The following is a 27,559-nucleotide window of genomic DNA, read 5'->3' on the forward strand; positions in this document are numbered from 1 at the left end:
ATGATTGGTACGTAAAATTGTGCGTAAAAACTGTACCTGCTATATGACTGATTACAAACGGCATATTTTACTGCATTACATCTCTGAATTAAAATAGCATAGAGGACCTCACTTAAATTTAATAAAATGGCATGTAAATCCCTTATTAATTACATGAATTAAGATTTACTTAAACTGGCCACAGAATCGACTCAAGTGGGACCAACATCGATTTCTTAGTTTGCTGGGTATGACGCAACTTCATCAAATAATTATCGATGAATAAGAGACGGCCATGGCTGCAAATACTTTCATCTGTGTGTACCATTAATGCACTTGCGTTAACTGATTCTGGCTGCAGAAGCTTACGCACTTAACAGTTTTTTATTTCATGAGCTTTTAAAAATGGCGGCGTTTATTTCATCGGTCATCAATTTAAACAATCGATGAGTGAGAGTATATCGATAGTGTCTTAATTTCACCCTCTGCCCGAAGATCACCACGCTTCCCGCAGTTGGTTAGGAGGAGCGTGAGGTCGTGAGGGTGGGTGTCAGTTTATAGTTCGTTTCTTTTTTGTTCTGCAATGAAGGAGCGTAGCGCCTTTAAAGTAATCTGTTTATAATGAGCGATTATTACTATCTGGATGTTTCATTGTTAGTAAAGCTTCTGTTTTTAGCGTTTGTATGATTCAGAGTTTGGTTACGTTTTGTTAAACCGGCGATGCTCACCGAGCGCGCTTAGAAATTGTTTATACTCTTCTTCTTGTGTATTAATGTTACAATATTCATAAATCTGAAGTTTACAACTTTTGCTATAAATAAAAAAGTTTTTAAACATCGTTTCTTGTACAGGGAAGTGATACCGGCAGAGAAGGAGAAGGTGTCAGCTGTATATTTTAAAAACCATGTTATGCAGTCCATGAAAATTTTATTTGGAGAGGTACGTATGTGTAACTTGTTTTACTATTTAATGACAGCTAGCAGACTTTCAAGAAGTGCTTCGCCCAAAGCTAGAGTGGTGGTTAATTTATTATTCGTTGATAAAATCAAACAGACAGAAATAACTGGCTTCGTTTTTGTCGACTCATTATGAGGATAACGTTATGCTTTTTAGATGATGCAATCGTGTGCGTAACTTAAGACATAGTTCGGAGTGGTGCACAGTGTCGTGCTTTTATAGAAATGACTCGTAACCGGTCTTAATATTTTGCAGTGCATAGAAAAAAAACTTTAATGAAAACGGTGTTCTTGTTTTTCTGAACATTTACACGTAGGAAACCCATCTGTAATTCAGAGATGTAGTAACAGATCAGTCTACCTGAGCAATATTTGTTTTCTTTTTCTTTTCTGTATTTTTAGCGGCCGCATACAGGCCAAGTATCATTGAACTGCGCGTTCTTTAAAACACCTAGTGAAGTTGTTTATATCGAAGATAGGAAACCAGTCACTTGATTACATTGCCTGCGAAAACAGTTTTTATCTTTTTTTGTCTTATTAGTGCCAGAAAATGATCCGCATTGCCTCTTACGCCTTACCCTAGAAATTAATTTTTTGTTGAAATAATGTGTTACGAATACTGTTTTCATTAAATATTGCACGAAACCATTCCCTAAACGTTTGCTATGAAAACCGTGCTGGTATGTTTATAAACAAGCTGAATTGTAGAGATAATTTCCTCTGAGGGAAGGGGTGGAGGGTCAGTCAAGTAACAAGTTTTTTCATGTTCAGTGTTAACTATGGGAAAGTGTTTTACACTCTTCAGTCAGGAAGCTTGTAGTAAAGAAGGGCTACTCAAGTGTTAAGACATGTGGAATGATATGACGTGAGACGTTGCATCAGAAAATATTTTAAAAGGAAATAGAAATGTTGAGGCTTTTTTTATTCACTTGATTTTAAATTATTGTGCTCTAACTTGTGTAATTAACTATAATGTTCTTTGTTTTCAAATCATTATTTATTTTTATAACAGAGATAACCAGTTTTGTACACAGCTAATTCCTTCTCCACCCACTTTTGTTGTTCGCTATCCCATGCCCACCAACCAGCTTCCACCCAAGTGAATGGCCACATCAAACTGTGGTCAAGAGCTCTCTAATGAAGAGCACAGATGAGAATTGTCTGTGCAACACAGCCTTCATTCTTGTAATCGTTCTGACATCACTATCTGCTAGCTCACTGCTCTACCTCCACCCTGCGCCAGCAGTTTGGCTTCACTCGTCCAGCACTCATTACCCTCTTCCCTCCATTCTTCCCATTCTCTGGTCTATCAAAAGTATTGATCTGAAAGATATCAAAATTTTCAGTTTTGTTTATTTGCCTGAGCAGCTCAACAGCTCTACTGTTCGGTGAGTTATTACATTTATTCCTAAATATTTGTATTCTGCCAAAACTTTCCACTATTTTTAATCAGTTGTCATGGCTGATTCTATTATTTCAGTCCATGGTGAGAGTGGCTCATAGTTTGGAATATCTGTGCATTACCTTTCTATAATAGGGACACAACTCATGTGTGCCTTCTGCACCTAAAGAAAATTTTGTTACATCTTCTCTGTGATCCTTGAAAAAGATAGTCATTCACAAAATTTGTTAGTTCTTGTTCCTTTGCTGTTATTTTTGTGTTGTTGTAATTGTTTGCCTTTTTGGTTTCTTGTTTTATGACGTTCCATGCTGCTTTACTTTTATTTATTGTATTATGTATCATTTTATATCCATAGACAGTACCCTGTAAGCGTTATGTAAGTGTGATGATAATTTGGAAACTTTAGATCAGTACAGTGCTTTTCTTTAGAATGGAGGCACAATATTAGTGTCCATGGGCTATCTAATACCTGCAATTATTGATTTACTTTCTTTAGTCGCTGCTGCTGCAGAATTGGTCTCCGCAACACATAGTTTGAACATTGTGCAGAATTTAGAAAAGTATGTAATTTAGGCTTGCAGAGGATTCCTTTAAGTCCCCAGTATTATCGCATTTTCTGAGCCTACCTTTAGACTTATGTTATCTTAATGATTTGAGAAGCCAAGGTCTTTTATACGGGCCGTGATTCACTAAAGACTTAACGCCTCTTTTAATTTGTGAAAAAAGATTTTTTTTTTAAGTAAATGATAGCATCCTAGGGGGCACATACTTTTGTTACATCATGGAGTCTCAACTCTGGTATCGGTAGAGATATTGAAGCAAGTATGATTTTTTTAAAAATAGAATGGTGTTTCTTGTATCCATTCCAAAAGCACTTGAAAAGGCTAGTACAGTGATATAATGCTTATTAATTTTGAGGTTGAAACTTCGCAAAAGCAACAGAAATATCCTAAAATTAAAAGGCAGGTTGGACAGGGTGGTTGTTGTTATAAACACATTCATGCTAGGCTACTTCACTGTATCAAGCCTTTCGACTATTTTCTTGCCTGCACTGCAAAATTAGCAATAAGTGTGGCTTATATTAGCAGGTCATTTCTGCTTAAACATTCCTTGCATGCAGACATGTGCACCAATGAGGAGAAGTATGGCATGCTGGATTTTTACAGCAAATGTCAAAAAAAATCCAGTCGAAATGGTATGATGGGGAATTGGAATCTCTATTCTGATCATTGCAGTCCATTGGACCAGACACTGCACAAATTATTAGGTCACTAATATGAGCAAGCAGCTTCAACATCAAACAGAGGATGAGGATGAATACTGCAACTGACTGTGCAAATGAAGAAGCTGCTCTGGCTATGACATTCATCAGTCTGCATAGAAACACAAGGCATATTGCCAAGGAATGCGGGATCAGACGGACAAGTGTTATTCACATCTTGCATTTACATAAATTTCATCCTTATCTGTCACTACATTAGGCACTTGGAGGATTGATTTGAAATAACAAATGGAATTTCGTTGATTTCCTCTGGGGTGCCTGGGAGCTGACACCACATTTTTCCAGTGTGTGGTTTTTACTGACAAAGCAGTGTTTATGCACCATGGTAATGGAAATATACGTAATATGCACTACAAGGCAGCTGAAAACCTATGGTGGCTCCATCAGGCTCAGCACAACTACTAAAGAACGGAAATATGTGGCGCGGCATCATAAAAAATTCAGGATTACAGAAGTGTCTGATTCCACTTGTCTGCTTTGACCCATGACATCACCAATATGGTGGAAACAACCATTCTCAACATCTCCAATATGGCACCTATAACATCATTACCTGAACAAGACATCAAACACGAAAATACATATAAAACCAACAAACACATCTCCCTCCAAAGATATAATCAAACTAACAGGACCAGTGTGGGAAATTGGGGGGGTTTTCAGTGGGGACAAAATAAATATGAAAACACACACACACACACACACCACGACCCCAAACCGCACAAAACGACAACATAAAACCACCACAAAATTCCCAAAATCCGCTACACTTACAATATCGACAGGAATAGCTCACTTCCCTTCACCTACATAGCTCAACCGCAGTTGTTGATACCACAAAATAAAAACCAACTATTCCAAAAATTATAATCACACCGCAACTTTTGATACCATAAAACCAACATCTAAAACAACAATAATTGGAATGGGGTACTTGCCTTGACCTATATAGGTCAGCAGCAGCTCATGATACTGAAACACATGACGACTCACTGGAATCAGACACTTCCCGTGACCTGTGTAGGTCAACAGCAGCTCGTGATAGCAAAACACACAGCTACGATGACACATTGAAATCAAACTCTTCCCTTGACCTATATAGGTCAACAACAACTCATGATATCAAAACACACACAGCTACGGCGACACATTGGAATCGGTCACTTCTAATTACCTATATAGCTCAAATACAATTGATGATACAAAAAAAATTGAAATTGAGTACTTCCCCTAAGATACACAAATCAACCAAAAGTGCCGATGCCAAAATATCAACCACCAACACCTGCAGTAAATAACACTGACCCAACAACACATAAAAATCCTGCGAACAGTAGACCCAAGAAAAGACTACTTACCCCATAAAAAGTTCCGGTGCCACACACACAAACAAACAAAAACCCCAACTCGCATATTCTGCTTGCATATGCCGCATTTTACTATCTCCGCGACAAGCCCAAGAAATTGCAGAAACTTAATGACGGACAACGTGTCGTCCCCCATTTCGACCTGCAGATGCACACTATTAAACTTAGAAGTCATATCCATACCTAAAAAAAGAAGCCACAAATTGAATTGAATGACTTACTGTGCAACAAACAGCAAACCAGTAACATCAAATGACTCCACAATAACATAAATACAATGGAAACTTAATTCTTAACTCACTGAAACTAATTTCCGTTCTTCTATAACAGTCACAACCGATAAATGCACACTTCAAGCACCGACACCCAAATGAACCCACACACTACACAATGTGCAGACCATACACACACCACCAGAGAATGCCACAAACCACAAGAAGACGAAATCTACAAACACAACACACTCGTAAACTAAACTCCGCGCCGTCGTGACCACCACACCCTTATGTCACTGGTCAATGCCGACTGGTGGGATTGGGCGCCTCAGTTGACCCAAAAATTCTACTGAGATATCTTGGAAATACGTATGCAAACTTTCTTATGAATGATGCCCTAACTACGCAAGACTATATGCACCATTAAATCGCCACAGCATGCAACGTGATATCATCCAGTGTTCTTTCATCTGTTCATCTATCTCTCAAACAGTTATTGCAAATATGTATGAAGTTGATGCTGAACAATTTGGGCACATGCTTAAGTAAGAAAAGTATTTATTTTATTGGTGACATGTTGCCAGTCATTCTGAATAAAATGTTTAGTTTATTTCAAGTGTAGTCTGCATAGTTTCAATTTCAAATAATTTGTCCAACATCATGTGTTTTGGCTTCTAAGAAGCATTCAGGTGTCTCCAGGCAGAGACAGGTCAGGATGTTTTTCCTCCAAATTTGCAGAAGTTTATGCAGCAGTTTTGTCCCCCAGTTAAATAGGACTGTTTATCATTTTGAAGTCTGAGCAACTGACTTTTTTGTTTTGGCTTTGACAACATACCTGCATGTGAAATAGTTTTCGTATATCACATCTGATGCCCCAGAAGCTAACATACGCCACAATTCCATATAGAAAAATCATAGCTGATTCTTTATCTGCTATGTAAGAAATGGGAGTTTTATCTTAGTAGTGTAGGCCTGTCTTGCTGCATATAATGGGGGAGCCTGGCATGAGAACTCTGCTTAGTGGTATTTATACTGCCACAGCCGACTCTGACCTCATTGCTTTCCGTTTTTAATGCGTTATTTCAATTCCTTTGTGAAAGATTTCGATGCCAATATTAACAAATGATATGCCACTGTAATTCTCTTTCAAAGAGCTATTGAATGCAGTTATGAAGTATGCAGGTCCATTACAAAAACCATACTTCTTTCAATGTCTCGGTTGAAACCAGATTTCAGAGCATTATCCACACAAAAGCTGGCATGTCTCTCAGGATACTAGCAGTTGCGGAAAACCTCTTTTGATATCTGGAACCTTTCAGGGAATAAAAAGGGTGTTATGTGAGCCACAGTGTATATAGGCCTATATTGCAGTTTTTGCTGCTGCTATCTGTAATTGCATGGTCTAAGACTGACAGTACCTTTTTATAACTTCTGTGACAGTGTTTAACACTTGTGTTTTTACAGGTATTCACATACCCACATATAATTATGTAAGTTTTGTGAGATAAGACTCTGTCGAGTTAATTTGTTAAAAATCTTGTCCACAAATGTCTCTTGCCTGCTATAAATGCATCATCCATCCCTTCCTCCCTCTCCTCTTCGGTAATTCTGCAATAACAGCTTGCCATTCTGTAAGATGTGAGCGAGCACCGAATGCTGTATTTCAGCAACTCTACACTAGTGCTCAGTCACACAAACAACATATTGTTCAGAAGCTTTAGATCCATGACAAGTTATTGTACATCATTTTTAATAGACTGTACATTTAGATGAAAGATGGACAAGTCTGTGTATATTTCTGGGATGTTTATCCTTAAGATTTCTTTTTGTTTGCCGTTACCTGTGGTCATACGCCCAGTGTGGTACATTTTATCTAAAGTGTACCTGTTGCAGAAATCTCTAAATCAGTTAAAACACATGGTTCCCAAGATGAATCCTATAAGGACCTGGTTCTTCTGCCCATAAACACAGGGACTGAACCATTCAAGGCCCCATCCCAACCCTCTACACTTAATTAACCCCACTAACCTCACTTTCCCAACACTATTCAGCCATACCTAGCTCCCAGTGGTCTTAAAAAGCACCAGTGCAATGTGTGTCACATCAGCAGTCACCCGTATCATTTCCAGCTCCCCTTGAACTCCCTCTACAGCATTGTCAATGCGTGTGCAATCATGGTACTGGAATAGCTCAACCAGGCACACATTTGTGCCCCCAGTTAAGGGGCTTCAGTGTTGTTCAGGTCACCACCTATGTCATATATCCTCTCACTTTCGAAGCTGTTCCCTGCTCCACTTACTATTACCATCTGATCATCTTTATTTAAATTTTACATGAAGTCCCTAAACCCTCTATCATCTGATTGGACCTTGCATTTAGCTTGAAAAAGCTAGTGTGCAGATACTGATTCCAATTTCTCTTGTAACTGAGGACCTTTATCTGTGGCATGACTACTACCTTGCAGTCACAATATACATTTCCCTCTAATGAGCATTGTTCCTATTTTTCCTGGTCATGGACAAAGTCTTCGGCAAATATCCTACTTCTGTTGCTGCTTGAGGCTCCTCTAGACTTCCCTCCGGCAGCTGGAAGCTGTTTTTGGGACTTGTATGAAGTCGGTCCATATCCCCCACCTCCTGGTCTTCTTACCAGCTTCCAAGTTCCAACCTCATATCTTCCACATTCCCTGCTTACATTCTCATTAACTACTTCCTTGCTTCTTCCAACTGTGCCTGAAGAGCACAGATTTTTCTTTCATGCTTCTATATTAAACTATTCCTACTTCACAACTAGCAGCCCCAAGATGGGACATCTGTGACATCCACAGTGTTCTCCCCGCTACACTTACACCACTGAAACCAGTTACTGTAACCTTCCCTATGACATCTCCCACAGTTCTCACTCATGGTCAATAACAAAAAACTAAAGTCTAACTCCTAGCTAGTAATGTTTTGAAGTAAAAAAAACAGGCTGCTAAATCTGTCAGATCTAATTTTTGGAAGGTAGTGTTCAATGCGGGCAGGATGCTAGTTCTACCACTATTTGAGAAAAAATAAATCTATTTTTACTTTGCAAGCAAAGTACAGAAGTAAATGGAGTAAAATGTTTGTTTTAGATTTGATAGCCCGCTATGAAACAAAACGTAATTTTTAAATGGTTTATTGTGAAGCAGTAACCTGTCCACTTCTATCATCATCATTACTAATAGCGATTTTGATTTATAAGGACACATACTATTAGTTCTACAAAGGAAAGTACCCACCTCAAACAGCTGTTTCTGAATAAAAAAAATTAAAATACAGAGAGGTTCATGTTCTACAACCTGTCCAGGTGATTTATCTGTAAAACTGCATTGGTGTAAAATTGACATTTGAAAATCAGTGAACCAAAGGCTTCAGAAGCTAAAGTTGTTAAAGAGAAATAAATACGGTGTAACAGATAATTATGATCAGCAGATTCACAAGAGTTACAAATGAGGTATTATTTAGTGAGAATCCTGAACATCATCCATAGAAAGAACATAATGTTACCTTGTACAGTACAGAAGACAGTACAGCCTAGACATTATTGGGAGAAGAAGACATGGGGAGGAGGAGGGGGGAGGGAGTGTGTTATGCACATGTTTTAAATTCCAGAACAGGTCAGCTGATCATCCCATTCCATAGTTGCCAGAAGGTGCATTTTGTGTGAAGGCAATGTAAGACTCTTGGTAAAAGCTTGGATTGTAAGCAAATTACTTCATGTTCCTGAGTTGCAATATTATACATGTAACTGGTCTACATATAGCAGTTGTTTTATTGATAATCTAAAGCTCATTTGTCTCAGGTTTGATATCAACCACTGTTTTGACTTTGGATAAAACTCATCAGCTATGGCAGCCCAAAACTTAACAGTGTAAAGTGACAACCTTATTCTGCCAATGACTGTGTCAAAAAAGTACAGAGGTATAGATAATGTCCAGGGCATGCTGTTGTCATTTTGATGGGAAACTGATAATCACAGCCAAATAGAATGTTGGTCTGGAGTACATCATTGTATAGAGGCAATTACAGACGAGAGAAAATTGTAAAAGAAGGTGATTGAAATGGTTGAAATGTAATATCGGGTGAGGCATAAAGGATGGGTGTTAAAAAAAATCGTTACTTGTGTTTAAAAAAAATGTATTTACAGAATAATAATCAAATGATACTGCCATTTTATACAATTAATGCTTGAAAACGTCATCTCCCAGGTGATGGCCATTTTCAGCGATGCACTTTTCAGGCTGCTCTCAGAAGTTGGCTTCCACTCCCTCCAGCATTGCTCCGTCATTTTGAACATCTTCCTCACGAATTGCTTCCTTCAGTTCTTAAAGTGTATGTAGTTTACGCCCATTACTTGTGTCTGGATGTAACCGCATAAAAAATAGTTGCACATGGACAGGTCTGGGGAGTGAGACGGCCAAGAATACAAAAAACAAGTCTGAATAGCTTCCATTGACTTTCTTGCTGTGAGAGTTGTGAGCCTGTCCTGCTGAAACCAAACATACTGGCTAGAAATAAATTTTCTTCTAGTTCAGGTAGGAAGAATTCAGTGATCATCTGTCTATAACGTTCTGAGGTTACAGTTACAGTGCTCCCGTTATCCTTTTAGAAAAAAGTATGGACCAGTAACATTTGTACCAGCTACAGCACACCAAACATGTGGCAGCTACAGCACCCTAGTCAGCCAGCTTGGGACTATGTAATGGTCTCTCATGCATTAGTTTCAGGTTTTCACTGGCCCATTAATGACTGTTCTGCTGATTTACCATGCTGCTTTAATGAAAATGAGCTTAATCACTCATAAACAAACTAATGTCATTTTGATGAAGTATGACCATTTCCTGAGCAAAATTTAGCTGCTGTACATAACCTCTAGGGCTAAGTTGTTGCACCATGGCCATTTTGTAGGTATGAAATCCTAAATCAATATGCAAAATACACCTTACTGTACGATTACTTAGGTGCAGTTCAGCAGAGTGTTTCCTAGCAGATCAACCAGGACTATCAAGTATGGCTTGCCGAGCTCTTTCAACATTTTCTGCAGTGCATACTGAGCAAGGAGCCTCTAGCAGTTTTCTATTCATCACTGTTCCTCGTAAACGAAATGATTCAACCCAACGTAAAATTATGTTACAAGTGGGAACACTATCATGTCTCATGAGATTGAAATGGTGATGAAACTCTCACTGAACTGCAATGATAGACTCATTATTATACACAGAACTATCATAAGCAAACACACAGTGGTGCACAGTCCAAGGCTCCATGACCTCGGTGAAACAAAATGGCAGGAGCTACCAAACACACAGCCACATTAGTCCAAACAATCCTACTACCTGTGTCTGAATACTATCTGTTCTAAAAATGTCCATCCTTTCTCCCTCACCCTGTATTACAGAAAGCTGCTGAAAAATATTTTTGTCATTTATTTAAATCAGAAACAAATGTAATACGTAGTAATCACCAGTAAAAGCAAATTAAAGAATTATCAACTTCAGTTGCAGTTGAAGTCACAGGCAGATTATCTTCTCTGTAAGATGCAGGTCATAGTAGACAATTTAGTACAAGTTTTGTTGTCTGTGCTTCTCTGCTGTCACAGGTGGTTTTATCCGCAGAGGAGTGCCATTACTGGAGATCACCCCTGGATCTATGCAAAAATTGACCCATGCCTTTGGAGAACAAATCCACAATCATAGGTTTTCAAACAGATTCAAACCCACCCAGCTATCAGCAAATTTACATGCTGTCCCACATAATAAAATAGTGGTTTGGCCGAATCCATCCATATTATGAATATAACATGTAAGACTACTGCCAACAGATGGTGTCTGCTAAATTTGTACATTTGACTGAAACGTATACACCCACACTGAATAGTTAATTGTAAATTTTTTGTGAGATTACAGTTCTTGAAGATACTTACTTAAAATATGTTGTTTGGCAAGTTTAGAAGACATCGTAAAAACATCATAAAATGTTTGTAATTTAAAAGACAGAAGCGCCAATATCCACAGCGTTGTTGTAAACCTGTTGTCCTTGAGGCTTGCTTCCTTTTTCATGTGATCGCTGTTTTGGAGTTGTGCTGCGAGCCGACCAGTCATCTCCTAACTGTCGCCATAGGAAGAGGACCAGTCATCTTGAACAGCCATATATGACAAATCACCTCTGCAGTAAATAGTTATAAGTACTGAAATGGGCATTATGATTGATTTCGTCATTTAGGATTAGAATCAGATATTGCTTTTTGTGACCCAGAGTCTACTTTCAAAGTTCCTTCCCTTCCATCCTATCTAATTTTGACTGTAGTCATTTCATTTAACCCTGCATACAAACCCGTATCATGCCTGCTATTACAGATTTTATGATTGAGCTTGAATTTTAACAAGTTATTTGTACAAAAGCCAATTTTAATATTTGCTTTATGAAAACATCCCATAATTTTCCATGTGAGTTAAAACTACATACTTTTTGTGGTTATTACATTCTTAGCTGTGACTTCCACTTGTTTTTTAGTTGCTTTTCCACTATCTCATCATAAATTTGCACCACATCCTTGCTCCCATATGAATTCACCATAGCCAACTGCTTTAAAAACGCTGTTCATTTTGTCCTTCCTGCTGGCTTAGTGGCAATCTTAACAAGCTATGAACCAATGCTGTAAAATATTCGCACTTGTATTGTGGATGGTGACCTGAACGTTCATTATTATCTGTACATTAATGTTTTCTGAATATCTAAATTCATATTTTTTATCATTATTTACTAATGTTAAATGTAATGTACTAAATGTAGTTGCTCTCCTCAAAGCCCACACCAATTAGTGTTGTCCAATGATGTCAGGTATTATTATTATTATTATATATTTAATTTTCGCAGCTAATTCATAACTGTTCTTCACATTGAAAGCTTGACAATTTATGTATGCTGCCTTCAATCTATCACTAATTCTTTATTTATCTTGTAATGGGGACAAGTGCTGTAAACAATAAAACGTATAGGTGTTTTCTGTATATGTAGCTACATTAGTCAGCATACTTCAGGGATTTGTGGGTTCATTATTGAACATTTGTTTTCATCCTCTGTAAAGTGAAACATACTTTTATTTATATTCTGCTGTATAACCAGGAAATTTCAAACTGATGTACACAGAAAAAATATATAACAGAATATTTTCCTTATGGAGGAGGAAAAGTTTAAACGTAAAATAATGTACCCACAGCTCCCCGAAATACGCTCACAAATAAATCTACATGAATATGAAAAAGTCTGTACTTTCTATTGTGCATAACATCTGTTGCCCACATTATAAAATAAATAAATAAATAATGGATTGAAGGTAGCATATACATATCATCACTCTTTCAATATGAAGAACAGTTATGAATTTGCTGAGAAAATTAAAGATACAGTAATATCTGAGGGTGTGTCACTGCCACTGTTGGACATCACTAATTTGTATACAAATATTTCTGTGAAAGAAAAATAGAAATCCTCAAAACACAAAAGTAGCATTAGGAGAAGTCAATGAACTAGTGGTAATGTTTCAATTGATATTGTTGTTCAAAAATCTACCCACCATATGGCGACAGGGGAAGGAGCCATTGGCTCCAAAAGCTTTCAAAAGTTAAACCCTTTTATGTGTGTGTTCCCCTACCACTGCATGGTTTATATTATGTTATCAGTACTTGATTATGTTCGTTGTGATATTATTGTTCAGTTATTTCACATGCAGCAATGAAATTTATTTACAGAAAGATGAGTGAACAGTAACAGTTTAGCTGGAACCCTGCTGATATTTTTATAAATTACTTAGAAAGCAACTTCTTTGCTGAAAATGCCAAAATTACAGAGAAAGTCATACATTACAGGAGATATGAGTATATTATGCGAAGGAGAAAAAAAACTTAAACCATAGAATATAAAATTAATTCTAGGAAAACCACATTAAGTAAAGAATGATGAAAAACTTGAATTTAGCATGTGCCGACCACAAATAAAATTGTTTTGCACCATTCCATCATTGGTAAGACCATATCTGTTCCTTTGTTATTGTTTCAGCCAACACAGTGATAGACTGTGTTGTCATACGTCCAAGTGAACAACAGTAATAAAAAATAAAAAATGAGCTAGGCCAGAAAAAAATTGCAATTCGTGCAAGAAAATTATCGGAATTACAGTCTAATGGCACATTCCCACAATAAGGCATTTGCCTACAAGTTAATGAGTGATCTAATAAGTGGTTGGCTAGGATCTGATGCAACAGTGCTGTTTAATCAGTGGAGATCATTACTGTGGGTAGATACCTGTCCATTACAACAGATTGGTGAAGTGAAAATTTATTTCATTATTGTTTAATTAAACAGTGCTTCAGCACATATTATGCAAGTTTATTTTATTGTTGCTTAATTAAACTAAGGTTCATCTACGATTTAGCTCTTACATGTTTCTTTTGGTAACAAAAAGACAGCTATTCTTTACATGTGTACAAAAGTACTTTGTGCACCCACTGGTGCTACGAAAATCTGTGTGACCACTTGAGGGCTAAGATTGCCGCTAAGGCAGCAGGGGGGGGGGGGGGGAATTTAAAGCAAGTGGCTGTGGTGAAGGCATACAGGAGCAAATACATAGTGAAAATTTATGAGATTAAGAAAAAGAAACTGAAAGAAATAAGTAGAAGTCACATCGTAGCCTGAAAGCACTCAATTGCGAACATAAGCAAAATTTGGACAGCATACATAGGGCTCAAAAGGGACGACCCTTTAACGTCTTAGAGGAACTTGAAATCTATAATCACAAAAAGCAAGATTAAATTCTAATTCTGAATGAGCAGAGTGAAATAAATCATAATGCCTATTTTAAGGCTACGATTACTTACTAAGATAATGACTGTTGCAAATGAATGTCCAAGGTGATGGGTGAGAGTGTGTGTGTGCAGCAGTGGGCAGTTGGAACATATATTTATTTATTTCAAGTTTGTGCTACCAGCCACTTTTTGTATAAACAGTGCACAAACATAGCCATTATGGCTGAAAATAATTATGGAACATATATTCTGTGCCTGACATTGGTGAAGGGGCCCTCCTGTCCAGCCCTCTACTCATGGCAGCAGTCAGCCCATCACTGGTCAGCTTATGGTACAACACCAAAATAGTGATTACATGATGAAGCAAGCCACAACGAAGACATGCTTACAGGAATGTCATGGATATGAACATCGTCCATCTTTCAAATTACAAATATTTTAGGTTGTTTTTCATAATGTCTTTAACTGCGACAAACCACATATTTTAATTGAGTACCTCCAAGAATAGCATTCTCACCAAAAAAAAGAAATTGTTATTAAGTTAGTGTTGTTGTATACATTTTATACAAATGTGAGAAATGCACCAGATGACACCTGTCAGTTGTAGCTGTAGGGACTATGTTAGTAATGTGGATTATACCAAACCACTTATTCTTTTCATTAGGGCCTACTTAGGACCACAGGACTCATTTTGACACTTAGTCTATTTTTTCTTAGCCCCAAAAGCTTTAATTTTCTGGCCGTGAGCAAGCTTTCTCTCCTCTGTTACTTCAGTGTACTGATTCCTGTACTTTTTTTGCTGTTGTGGGTCATGAGGGAATATCCCTTGGAGAGTGATCTTCCAGAATTTGGACTGATATTGTGTGGTTTCCAGTAGAATTTAAAATTGTTCCAGGTCTTATTTCACTGTGGTGAAACATTTGTTCTTGGAGGCTTTCCTTCTGTCTGTCATGGTGAAGATCCTGTTTCTGAGTGGATGGGTTCTTGTGTGTCAAATGTCCATAGAAGGCCAGTAACCTTGTCCTTATAGTTGTGACTTCTTGGTGTGGTCACTGTTGTCTGATCCTGTGGGCGGCATCATCTTCTCTTATTGGTTCTAGTATTCTCCTTAGTATTTTCTGTTCCTTGACCTCTAGTTTCCTGAGTGAACCCTTCCTGTTCATCAAGAGCCATTCAGAGGCACATAATATGGAGGGCTTTACTGCTGAGTTTGTAATGTTTAATATTCTTGAAAATATGAATACTCTTGCAGGAGTGGCACATCTGGTATCTATTGACAAGTTCTCACTCCCATTTGAAATCCACCCTCCTAAATGCTTGACTGCTGGAACTTTACGAGTAGTGGTGCCTTCTAGTGGAATTGCAGATGGGGCTTCCCTTACGTTATTAATAAAAGTGTATATATGCTGACTGTCAGTCGTGTCTAGCTCCAATGCTTTAGAGGCTCTGTAGTTGTTGAGTAGCCTCCTCTGTATTGTTGGCTGCAAAGGCTAGGCAGGATATGTTCAGGTTATCTTTATGTACCCAAACTTCACTTCAGTTTCTGATGGTAGTGTGAGTCCATTCACTTACAGATTTTCCAGTACACAATTGAATAGATAGACAAGAGGCCATCGCCTTGCCTAATTCCCTTTCAGTAATGAAACTTTCAGAGAGCTCACATTTAAATTTGGCTTTGGGGGTTCTGTTCCTATTATTATTATTATTATATCAGTGTGGCTGTATAAATTTTATTCAAATGTGACAGTTGTACTAGACACCTTATATCACTAGTATTCATAATGTTGATGTGGTGCAGAATGTAAATTGGCAGATAAGTGGGCAGGCTAATCCTGGAACCAATACATTGAGGCACATTCTGGTACATGGCGTGGTGTGGTAACATTTTTTGTTTTCTAGAGTATTTGCTGATTAGGTACTTTACTATTTTCTGCAGATCAGTGGATGGTTCATGGTGAATGGAAATGGGTCATTTAAAAATGCGATCAGACTGATGATAATGCGGTTTGATACCTTCATTCTGGAGTGGGAAGATTAACTCCAAAATGAAGACTGTTGAGTGCCCTCCACACAAACCAATTCTGTTCACGCCCAGGTGGGAGGATTTACAAAGAGAGGGGCTGGTTAGAGAGATTCTCAAGTTGAGAAGTCCACAATTTTCTTCCTTGCTATAGCTGCTACCATGTGCATGGCCAAGGTGATCCTCAGGAAACATCTCCTGGAGATAACCGTGGGGCTGCTACATGTGCTCACATAATGGGTGGTTTTCTTGATGAGTCTGATTTGTTCTCTCTGCATTGGCAGCTACTTTACAGTGAATATCTGGTGGTGCTCTACTTGGGAGCTGATAAAGTTTTACTAGTAGCATACATTTCAAATGACACGCAATAAGCCTACACATTTCATTTTGGTCCTTGTCAACTAAAATTGCTCTCCCAGGGGGTCCACAACTCTTTTGTGGATACGTGCGTGGCGAGCACGGGGCCCCGAGCTATTGCAGCCTTCTTTCTCTCCAGGGCTGCATTTCCTTCCCCTTCCCCTCCTTTCCCCTCCTTGCTCCTTTCCCATCGCCCTCTCCTCTCCCTCTCTTGGTGTCCTTGCTTATGTTGGCCCCCGCTATCCTCCTGGTTCTGTTGGTTTTACAATTCGGCTTTGTTGCGTAATCATCTCCTCCTTTTGGCATTCCTTGGTCCCCCTCTGGGGTTTGACCTCCATTACAAAATTTCTCCTCCGTAGTGTGAGCCATTTGGGGAAGAGCACCTCACCTAGTGTCTCCGACGTGCGCCCTCCTAGTACGTTCCATCTTTTCTTTCACGTCGTTGTCTGATGCTAGGGTGCATAGCAAGCACGGTAACCAGTCCGTGTGGTGGGGTTGCTATGTACCCTTTTGGTTGAGCCCCCTGAACACACAGGGATCACACTTCTGATACCTGAGCTGTGACCTCCTCATGCATGCCTTGGAGTGGTTGCTCATCATCCTGGAGCATCGGAACTCCCGGCAATGGCCGCCGTGCCAGATGGCCCTTGCTGTGGCTGAGTGGCGCCCGTGAGGAGAGCCCCTGATCGGAGTAGGTGGTATCAGGGCGGACGCTATGCAAATGAAACGCATACGGGTCCAGAACTCTGGCCGTTCTTCTGCGGCCGTCTCTCTGCGTGGAACTGATTCTTCAGGTGCTGCTTCTCTTGCCCCTTTGGCCTTCCCTTCCATGGCTACCCCCTGGGAAGAGGGTCAGGCCCGTCGGCTAGGGGCGAAACCTTTCCCCCCTTATCTAGTTTGCACCAGGACTGATGGAGATACTTTCACCAATACCAAACCTTTATTCTTTGTGGAACACATTGAAGACAAGTTTGGCGAAGTGGAGTCTCTGAGCAAGATGCGGTCAGGTTCGTTGCTGATCAAAACTGCTTCAGCTGCCCAATCTGCAGCCCTTCGTGCCTGTACCCATCTTGGCACAATTCCTGTGTCCATTACCCCCCACCAGTCTCTAAATATGGTACAAGGTGTGATTTTTCACAGGGACCTCATCCTTCAAACTGATGAGGAACTTCGGGACAATCTTGGACGGCGGGGTGTTCACTTTGTTCGGCGTGTTCAGAAGGGTCCTAAAGACAATTGCATTGATACTGGTGTCTTTATCCTGGCCTTTGAAGGGGATACCCTCCCTGAGAAAGTTAAGATTATGGTTTATCGATGTGATGTGAAGCCGTACATCCCACCTCCTATGAGGTGTTTAAAGTGCTTGCGTTTTGGACACATGTCTTCCCGCTGTTCACAGGCCCCTCACTGTGGTGACTGTGGACGTCCACTCCATGAGGGGAGTCCCTGTGTTCCCCCTCCTGTGTGTGTAAATTGTCATGGTAGTCATTTTCCACGTTCACCAGATTGCCCAGTATATAAGAAGGAAAAGAAGATACAGGAGTATAAGTCCCTCGATCGTTTAACCTACACAGAGGCCCGTAAGAAATATACACGTCTTCACCCTGTGTCCATGACATCTAGTTACGCCTTGGTTACATCTTCACCCCTTCCTCCCCCTTCCTTACCCCCCCCCCCCCCCGCAGACCCCCCCCCCTTCCCCTGCAGCTCCCGCACCTCCTCTGGAAGAAAAGACGGTTTGTATCAACTTTTGGCGATATAAAGCGTTCCTTCCGCCATCCTTACATCTCGGTCCCGTTGTTCTCCCATTCGTGGAAACAACCAAGTTTTTAGGGCTCACGTTGGACAGGAAACTGTGTTGGTCTCCACATGTCTCTTATTTGGCGGCCCGTTGTACACATTCTCTTAATGTCCTCAGAGTTCTTAGTGGTTCAACTTGGGGAGCGGATCGCACTGTCCTGCTTCGCTTGTATCGGTCCATAGTCCGATCGAAGCTGGATTATGGGAGCTTCGTCTGCTCGGCCATCCCTCTTACGCCGTCTCAACTCCATCCACCATCGGGGGTTACCTCTTGCGACCGGAGCCTTCTACACTAGTCCTGTCGAGAGTCTTTATGCTGAAGCTGCCGAATTACCATTGACCTACCGGCGCGACGTACTGCTGTGTCAGTATGCCTGCCGGCTGTTGTCTATGCCCGACCACCCCTCTTACCAGTCCTTCTTCGCCGATTCTCTTGACCGTCAGTACGGGTTGTATGTGTATGCCCTGCTGCCCCCTGGAGTCCGCTTCCGTCGCCTGCTTCGACAATTGGATTTTGCCCTCCCTACCACCTTCAGAGAGAGTGAGAGCCCGACACCACCTTGGCTCCAGGCTCCGGTTCATATTTATCTCGACCTCAGCTCACTCCCGAAGGAGGGTACTCCGGCTGCAGTGTACTGCTCACGGTTTGTCGAACTTCGTGCTCGACTTGCCGGTCACACCTTTATTTACACCGATGGCTCCAAAACTGACGATGGTGTCGGCTGTGCCTTTGTCGTCGGGGCCGCCACCGTTAAATACCGGCTCCTCGACCAATGTTCCAGCTTTACGGCCGAGCTTTTTGCTCTCCATCAGGCCATTCAGTATGCCCGCCGCCACCGCCATTCATCGTATGTACTCTGCTCTGACTCACTCAGTGCTCTTCAGAGCCTTGGAGCTACCTATCCGGTCCATCCCTTGGTTCAACGGATACAGCAGTCCCTCCATTCTTTCGCTGATAATGGTTCTCCTGTCAGCTTTCTGTGGGTTCCCGGACATGTAGGAGTGCCTGGGAATGAGGCTGCAGATGCTGCAGTCCTCCTGCCTCGGCCAGCCTCCCATTGTGTCCCGTCATCTGTCGTTCATGGGGATGTTTGTAAGAGGCTTGTGTCGTTGTGGTGGGATGCTTGGTCATCCCTCCAACGAAACAAGCTCCGGGCAGTAAAACCGCTCCCAACTGCTTGGACAACCTCCTCCTGACCATCTCGGCGAGAGGAGGTCCTTCTGACCAGGTTGCGGATTGGACATTGCCGGTTTAGCCACCGCTACCTGCTCTCCGGTGACCCAGCCCCGCAGTGCCCTTGTGGTCAGGCATTAACTGTGCGCCATGTTTTATTGTCGTGTCCCCGCTTTAGTCAATCTCGTGTTGTCCTGTCCCTGCCATCTACTTCACCGGATATTTTAGCTGATGACGCTCGAGCAGCTGCTCGTGTTCTGCGTTTTATAACTTTGACTGGCTTGTCCAAAGACATCTAACCTTTTTACTTATTTTATCTGCATCTTTGTCAGGTCTTTCTGGTGTCCCCCCTCCCCTTGAGTTTTACTAGATTCCATGTGCTCTAACAACAGTGACTGGGCGCTAATGACCTCAGTAGTTGAGCGCCCTTAACCCCCACCAAAAAAAAGAAAAAAGGAACCTCCTCTGGGCGCTGCTCCCCCTCCCCAGCCGGAGAAGTGTCCCACTCCTTCGGCGTCTGCCGCTCAAGGGCGCCTCTCCCGGGATGCACCTTCCTGGCCAAAGGTCTGCTGCCGCGGTCTGTTGGACCCCAGGTCGCCCGGTCTCTTTCTGTTCCTGATCTTGCTGCAGCTGGCTCCTTTATGCCACACAGCCCTCCTCGATCTCAGCCTGAAAAGAAGAAGAAACATAAGTCCCGGGACAAAGAGCCTCTGGTGTCACCGGAGGTCCCTTCCCCGACTTCACAACCAGATTCTGACCTGTCGTTCATGGATGTCGCCCCCTCCTTGTCGGTGACGGGTGGGGACCCGGTGGTATGACTGGCTTTAGCGTGTTCAGCCCCCATTTAAACCATCACTCTGTGGTTCTCCAATGGAATTGTAATGGATACTATCGTCACTTTTCAGAATTGAAATCCCTTCTTTCGTCCTGCAGCTTGTGTGGTTCTCCAGGAATCTCATTTTACTGATGCTCACTCACCGACCCTCCAAGGGTTCCGTGTTTTGTGTCGAAATCGGGTCGGATCCCTGCGGGCTTCTGGTGGCGTTTGTACGTTAGTCCGTACAGACATTGCTAGCACGTGGATTCCTCTTCAAACTACATTGGAAGCGGTTGCTGTTAGGGTCCACTTAGACTCTGCGGTCACAGTTTGCAATCTTTATCTCCCTCCTGACAGGATTCTTACACCTGCTGCCTTAACTGCCCTTCTTCAGCAACTTCCTCCTCCCTTCCTCCTCCTTGGGGATTTTAATGCTCATCATCCCTTGTGGGGCAGTGCCTTTCCATCTAGACGGGGTCTTCGTATAGACCAATTTATTTCAGACCACGACTTGTGCCTTCTTAATGATGACTCCCCTACTCATTTCAGTGCCGGTCATGGTACCTTTTCTGCCATTGGTCTTTCTCTTTCTTCTCCCTCTCTCCTCCCTTGATTACACTGGTCGCCACACGACGACTTTTGTGACAGTGACCATTTCCCGTTGATTATCTCGCTCCCTTCCTGCTCCCCGATGGACAGGTTATCTCGTTGGTCTTCCCAACGTGCCGATTGGCCTCTATACACTGCACAGGTCATGTTTTCTCCCTCTTTGTCGGGTTGTATTGATGACGTCCTACGTGACGTGTCTGACGCGATTGTTCGCGCTGCTAGCCTTGCTGTCCCGTGCTCATCTGGGCCATTTCGTCGCTGGCAAGTCCCATGGTGAAGTACGGCCATTGCCATCCGTGATCGCCGTCGAGCTTTGCAACACTTTAAGAGGCACCCATGCGTAGCCAGCCTTACTACCTTTAAACGCCTCCGTGCTAAAGCCCGTTATTTAATCAAACAGGGTAAGCGGATATGTTGGGAACGATTCGTTTCTTCCCTTGGTTCTACTCTCCCGTCAGCTCAATTGGGTCCTCGAATCTCGGGATCTATTGTCCCCTTACCAGTGTGGCTTTCGAGAGGGACGGTCTCCAATCGATCATTTACTTCGCTTGGAATCCGCAGTCTGGCAGGCTTTTTCCCAACGCCGCCATTTGGTTGCAGTGTTTTTTGACCTTCGCAAGGCCTATGACACGGCTTGGCGCCATCACATCTTACTTACCCTTCATCAGTGGGGTCTTCGGGGCCCACTCCCGATTTTTATCCGCCAGTTCCTGTTCCATCGGTCATTCAGAGTTTGAGTTGGTACTGTTTTTAGTTCTCCACGGACCCAGGAGACTGGCATCCCACAGGGTTCTGTCTTGAGTGTCCTTCTTTTCCTCATTGCTATCGATGGACTTGTGGCCTCTGTCGGTCCCTTGGTCGCCCCTGCCCTGTATGTGAATGATTTCTGCATTTGGGTTAGTTCCTTCTCTATGGCATCTGCAGAGCGGCAGCTCCAGGGAGCTATACGGCGTGCCTCTGCATGAACCCTCTCACACGGGTTTCAATTCTCTCCTTCAAAATCGCGGGTGGTCCACTTCTGTCGCCGTACTATGATCCACCCTGATCCAGAGCTCTATCTCGATGCACAACGATTGCCTGTGGTCCCACAATTTCGTTTCCTGGGTCTTCTTTTCGATAACAAGCTCATTTGGGTGCCCCATATCAGACTCTTGAAGGTAGGATGTTTCCGTAAACTCAATGTCCTTCGCTTCCTTGCCCACTCCTCTTGGGGTGCGGACCGTTCCCTCCTTCTCCATCTTTATCGTGCTCTAGCTCTGTCTCGCTTGGACTATGGTTGTCAAGTTTATGGTTCAGCTGCTCCTTCCACACTGCATGTGCTGGATCCAGTCCACCATCGTGGTATCCGTTTGGTCACCGGTGCCTTCCCTACTAGCCCTGTTGATAGTCTCCTGGTTGAAGCTGGGATCCCCCCCCCCCCCTTTCTGTTCGGCGGTCCCAGCTTCTGGTGTTTTATGCACTCGCTATCTGTTCCTCTCCTACTCATCATTCCTATTCTATCCTGCTCCCAGACCATGGACGTCGCCCACCTGACTCCCGCCCACGGGCGGGTTTACCGGTTGGGCTCCGCCTTGCGTCTCTTCGCCGTGATTTTCAGCTTCCTTCTTTGTCCTGTCTTCCTCGCTCCCCCCCCCCCCCCCCCCCCCCCCCCCCCCCCTCTTTTGGTTAGTTCCTCGGCCTCGAATTCGGAATTCGGATGGATCTCCGCTGAGGTCCGAAAGATTCCATCCCTCCAGTTGTGTTCCATTCCTTTTTCCGGCAAATTTTATGGGAGTTTCGGGATGCTGTTGTTTTTTACACTGATGGCTCTAAATCTGCTGATCATGTGGGGTATGCCTTCACGTCCTCTGTTGGAATGGAAAATCATCTGCTGTCACCTACATGTGGGGTGTTTACTGCGGAATTGATGGCAATTTCCCAGGCCCTTACCTTTATTAAACAGTCCCAACACAACCGCATTTTGTTATGTACGGACTCGATGAGTGGCCTTCTTACTATTGACCGGTGTTTTTCGCGCCATCCCTTGGTCTCTGCCATCCATGACCATCTCGCTGATATTCACCATGCTGCTTGTTCCATTGACTTCCTTTGGGTCCCTGGCCATGTGGGTATCCCGGGTAATGAGCTCGCTGATCGTTTGGCTGGGGGAGCAGTCACTTACCCCCCGTTTTCTGTAACCCCTCCTGCAGCAGATTTACAGCTTCACATCAAATCCCACTTCGCACAGTCATGGGCCAGTTCTTGGGACGCTACTTCCCTGTCTAATAAACTTCGTGCGATTAAGGTGACACCAGGCCCGTGGCGTTCTTCCTTTCGCCTCTCCCGAAAGGACGCGACCACACTGTGTCGTCTCCGCATTGGCCATACCAGGCTGACCCATGGTTTTCTTTTGCATGATGAGCCACCCCCACTTTGTGGTTGTGGAGCCTTCCAGTCAGTAGCCCACATTTTGGTTGAATGCCCCCTTCTTTTGGCTCTGCGTGCTAAGTACAGACTCCCCCACACTTTACCTTTGATGTTGGCTGACGATTCCCGGATGGTCTCTCTGGTTCTCGGTTTCCTCCGGGAAAGTGGTTTTTATTCTCAGTTTTAAGGTTTTTAATCTCTCCCTGGTGTTGGGGCAGGGTGGTGAGTGTTTGGGTGTCTCCCACTGTAAGCCGTGTTTGGGGATTCCCGATTCACCTCCCTGACCGAGATCCTCTTTTCTTCCCCTTTTACTCTGTTTTTACCCCCTTTTTTTGGGATTAGTTAGTCTCCTTTTCCCATACGTATTTCTACATTCTAGCGGTTGCACCTTTTAAGTCACAGGTGGTCTTGCCTATGCTGCTTCAGCATAGCGTTGTGTTCGTTCTCTTACTGACTTCCCTCATTTTGTTTTTTGCCATTGGCAACATTACTGCCCTTTTACATTTTTCCCTTTTTCCCTTTTATTGTTCTGACTTTCCTGAGATGTCCCATTAGCGGAATGGACCATATTTGAAACAAGGGAGTGATGACCTTGCTGTTTGGTCCCTTAAACCTCAAACAACCAACTATAATTCCATGGATAGATTTGCACCAGACTGGGCACACTTGCTCTGCAGCCCTGTGACGTGTTTCTGGTTTTGTTGTTGTCATGTGGTGTGATCAAAAGCCCCAAATGCTATAGGTGACCTTTTGAAGGATAATATTTATGGCTTCCTCCTTCATTCTTGCATTTTCGCAACACTGCTTGTACTTCAGATTACGATCCAAAGTGGCTCCCAGATATTTTGGATGGTGCAGATTTAATAATTATATCACTTGCCAAGTGATGTTAATGTTAACTTTGCTACATGCTTGATTTGATTAAGATAAAACACACACAGTTTGGTTTTAGTTGGGTTTGGACGAAGTTGATTTTTAGATTAATAGACACTAAACTCTTTGTGCATCTGTTGGGTGGACTGTAGTATCTAAAATAGATTTGTCTTGACTCACTAGTGCCGGATCACTGCTGTAAAGGAAACTCCTTGTTTTCAGCAGAAGTAGCTGTTCATTGGTATAGATGATATATAACATTGGTGAAAGAACACTTCCTTGTGCTAAGCCTCTCTTAGATATCTCCATCAGTTATGTTGACCCTGAAGGTCCACGTAAAATCTCCTGGTTTGGAGTGAACTTTGAATAAGTTTGGTTAAATCATAATCTGTCATTATCCCCTAGCTTTTCTGTGACAGTGTATTGGTGATTGGTAGTGTCACACGTCAATAAAAGCTACTCCTGTAGTTCTGCAGGTTTCGGAGTCACCCTTAGTGTGTTGCTTGAGATTGAAGACTTGAGACAGATTCTTTTGTGTCCTGAAGCCTGCTTGTTCTTTTATTAGATTGTGCTGTGCAACAAGAATCAAATGGTTGTTACATTCACATGAAAATTTTGAGCAGATGGCACAACAAAGATATTGAACTGTAGTTTACTGGCGTACCTGATGATTTTACAGATAAGAATTGCATTTAGTTTCCTCTGGGTTTCAGTGAAATCGTAGGCTTTTACACAGTTTTGAAAATCGGCAAAATCCCGTCTCTTGCTTAATCGCTAAAGTGTTTGATATGCTCCATTCTGATGTCTTCTACCCCTCCTGCCTTGGTAGTTGTGGTTAATGGCTGCATTCAGTTCTTTCATATGAAAAGGCTGTAAGATTTCACTACTCTCCAGTACCCTTGCCCATGCAATTTTGTAATCTGACTTACATATAGGATGATCGGTTTACTGTTACTTGCAAGTTGGCAACTAGTCCTTTTCTCGTTGTTGGATAGCAACTAGGATACTTAAGAAACCTCCAGGGTTTGTGGCTACTCTTGCGCATATGACTCGTACATCAGTTGACACCAAGCATCATCTTTGTTCTTGGATACTGCTGTTAACAGATCTTCTCCAACCTGCAGGACCTTTTCATTAAAAGGATCAATATCAAATAAAATAGTTTCCCAAGTATTCCTAAGTTTCTGAAGCCAGATCTTTAATGTATTGTGGCCTCCAGCCACATAGGATTCAAATACTGCAGCAGTGCTTCATGACATTCACAAAGTCATCATCTGATTCTGGAATTAATTGAATCATACATATGCTCTTGTCCCGTGCAAAGGTGGCATTGTTAAAATTATACCTTCTTCGAAAGGGAAATTTCTGTGGTTGGATTGCAAAATATATCAAGCATATAACAGAATGGTGTTGCATGCGAGGATTGCCTGTTCCACTGATTTCATTGGTAAGTGAAATATTTGTTCACAGTGATGAGATCTAGATAACTTACAGTTGTTGAATGATGCTAGAAGTTATTGTGTAGTAGGCTGAGGGTACCCATTCTGCCATAATTCCTCCAATTCTGCCAGTATTTGACTAGCCCAACATAGTATTATGGCTGGTGAAGTGGCAAAGCCCAAACGTGATGCACTAATACTGGAAGTTACTGGATTCCACAAATCTAAATCCAGTGCTCAGGGGCTTATAAAGAGATGTTATGGAACAATTACTCATTTGTTCTGTGAGAATTTTTATATTGTCTTCCACTTATATTCCCATGGAGATAATCTGCATATTAAGCTTGATAAAGTGGCCTTGCTATATTGTCAGTGAGGATATTCAGTTGCTAGAATTACTCCTCTGTTTTTGGAGTGACAAAAGTTCAAGTCCCTGAGTATCCTGAATTGATATTAAGAACAATTCTGGTATCTAGCTTAGTAGTTCTTCCTTTTTAGATTTAAGACCTTGCATATTGACAGAAGCAGTCACTTTTGGCTTTGGAAAGGACCGGGTTTGTATTAACAACGTTTTCATTAAATTGCTTCTACATTCCCAGTATTCAGTTCTTTACCTGACTTCCTAACCCAGTTACATATGTGGGTGCACCACGTGCAGGAATCAGCTTCACCCTCAACCTTACAATATTTTTTTTTTAGTTAGTGGCCTGACAAGAAATGAGGTGCACTGCAGAATTGTGGGGGGACAGGAATATATGGGACATACTTATCGACAAGAAGGGACAGGATGATAGAACATAAGACACCAGGGAATAACTTTTATGGTGTTAGACAAAACTTTGCAGGGGAAGAATTGTACAGGAATATAGAATTAAAATGTATCTACAAATAATTGAAATCGGTTGTAGGTGCTACTCTGAAATGAAGAGTTTGTTTGGCTTCGGAGAGAGAATGTGGTGGACCACATCAGGCCAATCAGAAAACCGATGAACCAATTAAAGAAAAAGGAGAGAGCATATGGGTGGTATAGGAACTATCAATAGCAGCTGCTGAATTGCCTTAATCAGTGAAGTATTCATTTGTCTTTCAAGACTTCACTTCTTTCAGAACTGTGGGGTAGTGCTTTTGCTGGAAGAAATGCAAAATAAGAAAAAGATAAATTCAAAGGTACTGGTACAAGTTAATACATTATATTTTAGGTGAGGTTTGTTGATTTGGGGAAAGGGTCAATGATCACTATTTTTAGAAAACAAACTGCAAAGGGGTGTTAGTTACCATCCTTTAACGATGCTTCTTAACATTGTAAACTTGTATTCCGTCCGTCCTGTAACCATGTAAGAAAATAATTATTTTGTGACATTAGGACTGAACACTTAATCTGTTGTATTTTTCTAGGTCGTAACTTTTTCAGAAGATTGATTACACAAATTAAGTAGCTGGTGATGGTTTTTTTTTTTTTTTTTTTTTTTTTTAAATATACAAATTTGATTTTAACAGTTACCTGCTTACAGATAAATTTGTTACAGGTTGGTGCAAGCATTCCTGTTGATGTACTGAAGTACGATATTGAAAAACAGCGTGCTGTTCTTCGCTGCCCGGCAGAGTCCTATGTGAAATTGCATAGTTCTCTAACTTTACGTGGTGATTACGGTGGCAGTTCGTGTGTTTATAAAGTGCATCAGACCAGTCCATTTCTTCTCTCTCTCCTTTCAAACAGTAGGACATACAGCCATGTGTAAGTCTTTGTTTTAAAAAAGCCTGGCCAAGACTTTGTATAGTTCCTTAACTGTGATTCTTGGTTGTGAAAAATGTCTTACTGTCGTGAAGAAGGCAAAGACAGAATAATATTTGCTACAAAAGAAGATCATAAAGTTCCAAGCAAGGTCCAACTCCCAGCACCTGATCCGCAGCCTGGACTTATTCTTCCAGATGGCAGTATCAACTGGAACTGTCCTTGCTTAGGAGGTATGGCAACAGGACCCTGTGGTGTACAGTTCAGAGAAGCTTTTTCCTGCTTTCACTACAGCACTGCTGAAC

The 27,559-nt window shown here is 41.9% G+C and overlaps 1 protein-coding gene across 1 annotated transcript; it reads left to right on the forward strand.

Moving 5' to 3' along the window:
• The first annotated feature begins 474 nt into the window (after positions 1–474).
• LOC124786459 (ribonuclease P protein subunit p14) lies at positions 475–27,408 on the forward strand. Its single transcript, XM_047254264.1, has 3 exons — positions 475–632; positions 831–918; positions 27,049–27,408. Exons 1-3 carry the CDS (start codon positions 601–603, stop codon positions 27,259–27,261), a joined length of 333 nt encoding a protein of 110 aa, XP_047110220.1. The 5' UTR covers positions 475–600; the 3' UTR covers positions 27,262–27,408.
• The last annotated feature ends 151 nt before the right edge of the window (positions 27,409–27,559 follow it).

This window comes from Schistocerca piceifrons, chromosome 1, assembly GCF_021461385.2.
Source record: "Schistocerca piceifrons isolate TAMUIC-IGC-003096 chromosome 1, iqSchPice1.1, whole genome shotgun sequence".
Lineage (NCBI taxonomy): Eukaryota > Metazoa > Arthropoda > Insecta > Orthoptera > Acrididae > Schistocerca > Schistocerca piceifrons.

What these genes read in the sequence shown, in the direction of transcription:
- LOC124786459 (XM_047254264.1), top strand. Translation starts at nt 601, where the DNA reads ATGAGCGATTATTACTATCTGGATGTTTCATT. An exon ending in TACTATCTGGATGTTTCATT is followed by an intron (nt 633 to 830) that starts GTTAGTAAAGCT and finishes TTTCTTGTACAG; the next exon opens with GGAAGTGATACCGGCAGAGA. An exon ending in TGAAAATTTTATTTGGAGAG is followed by an intron (nt 919 to 27,048) that starts GTACGTATGTGT and finishes AATTTGTTACAG; the next exon opens with GTTGGTGCAAGCATTCCTGT.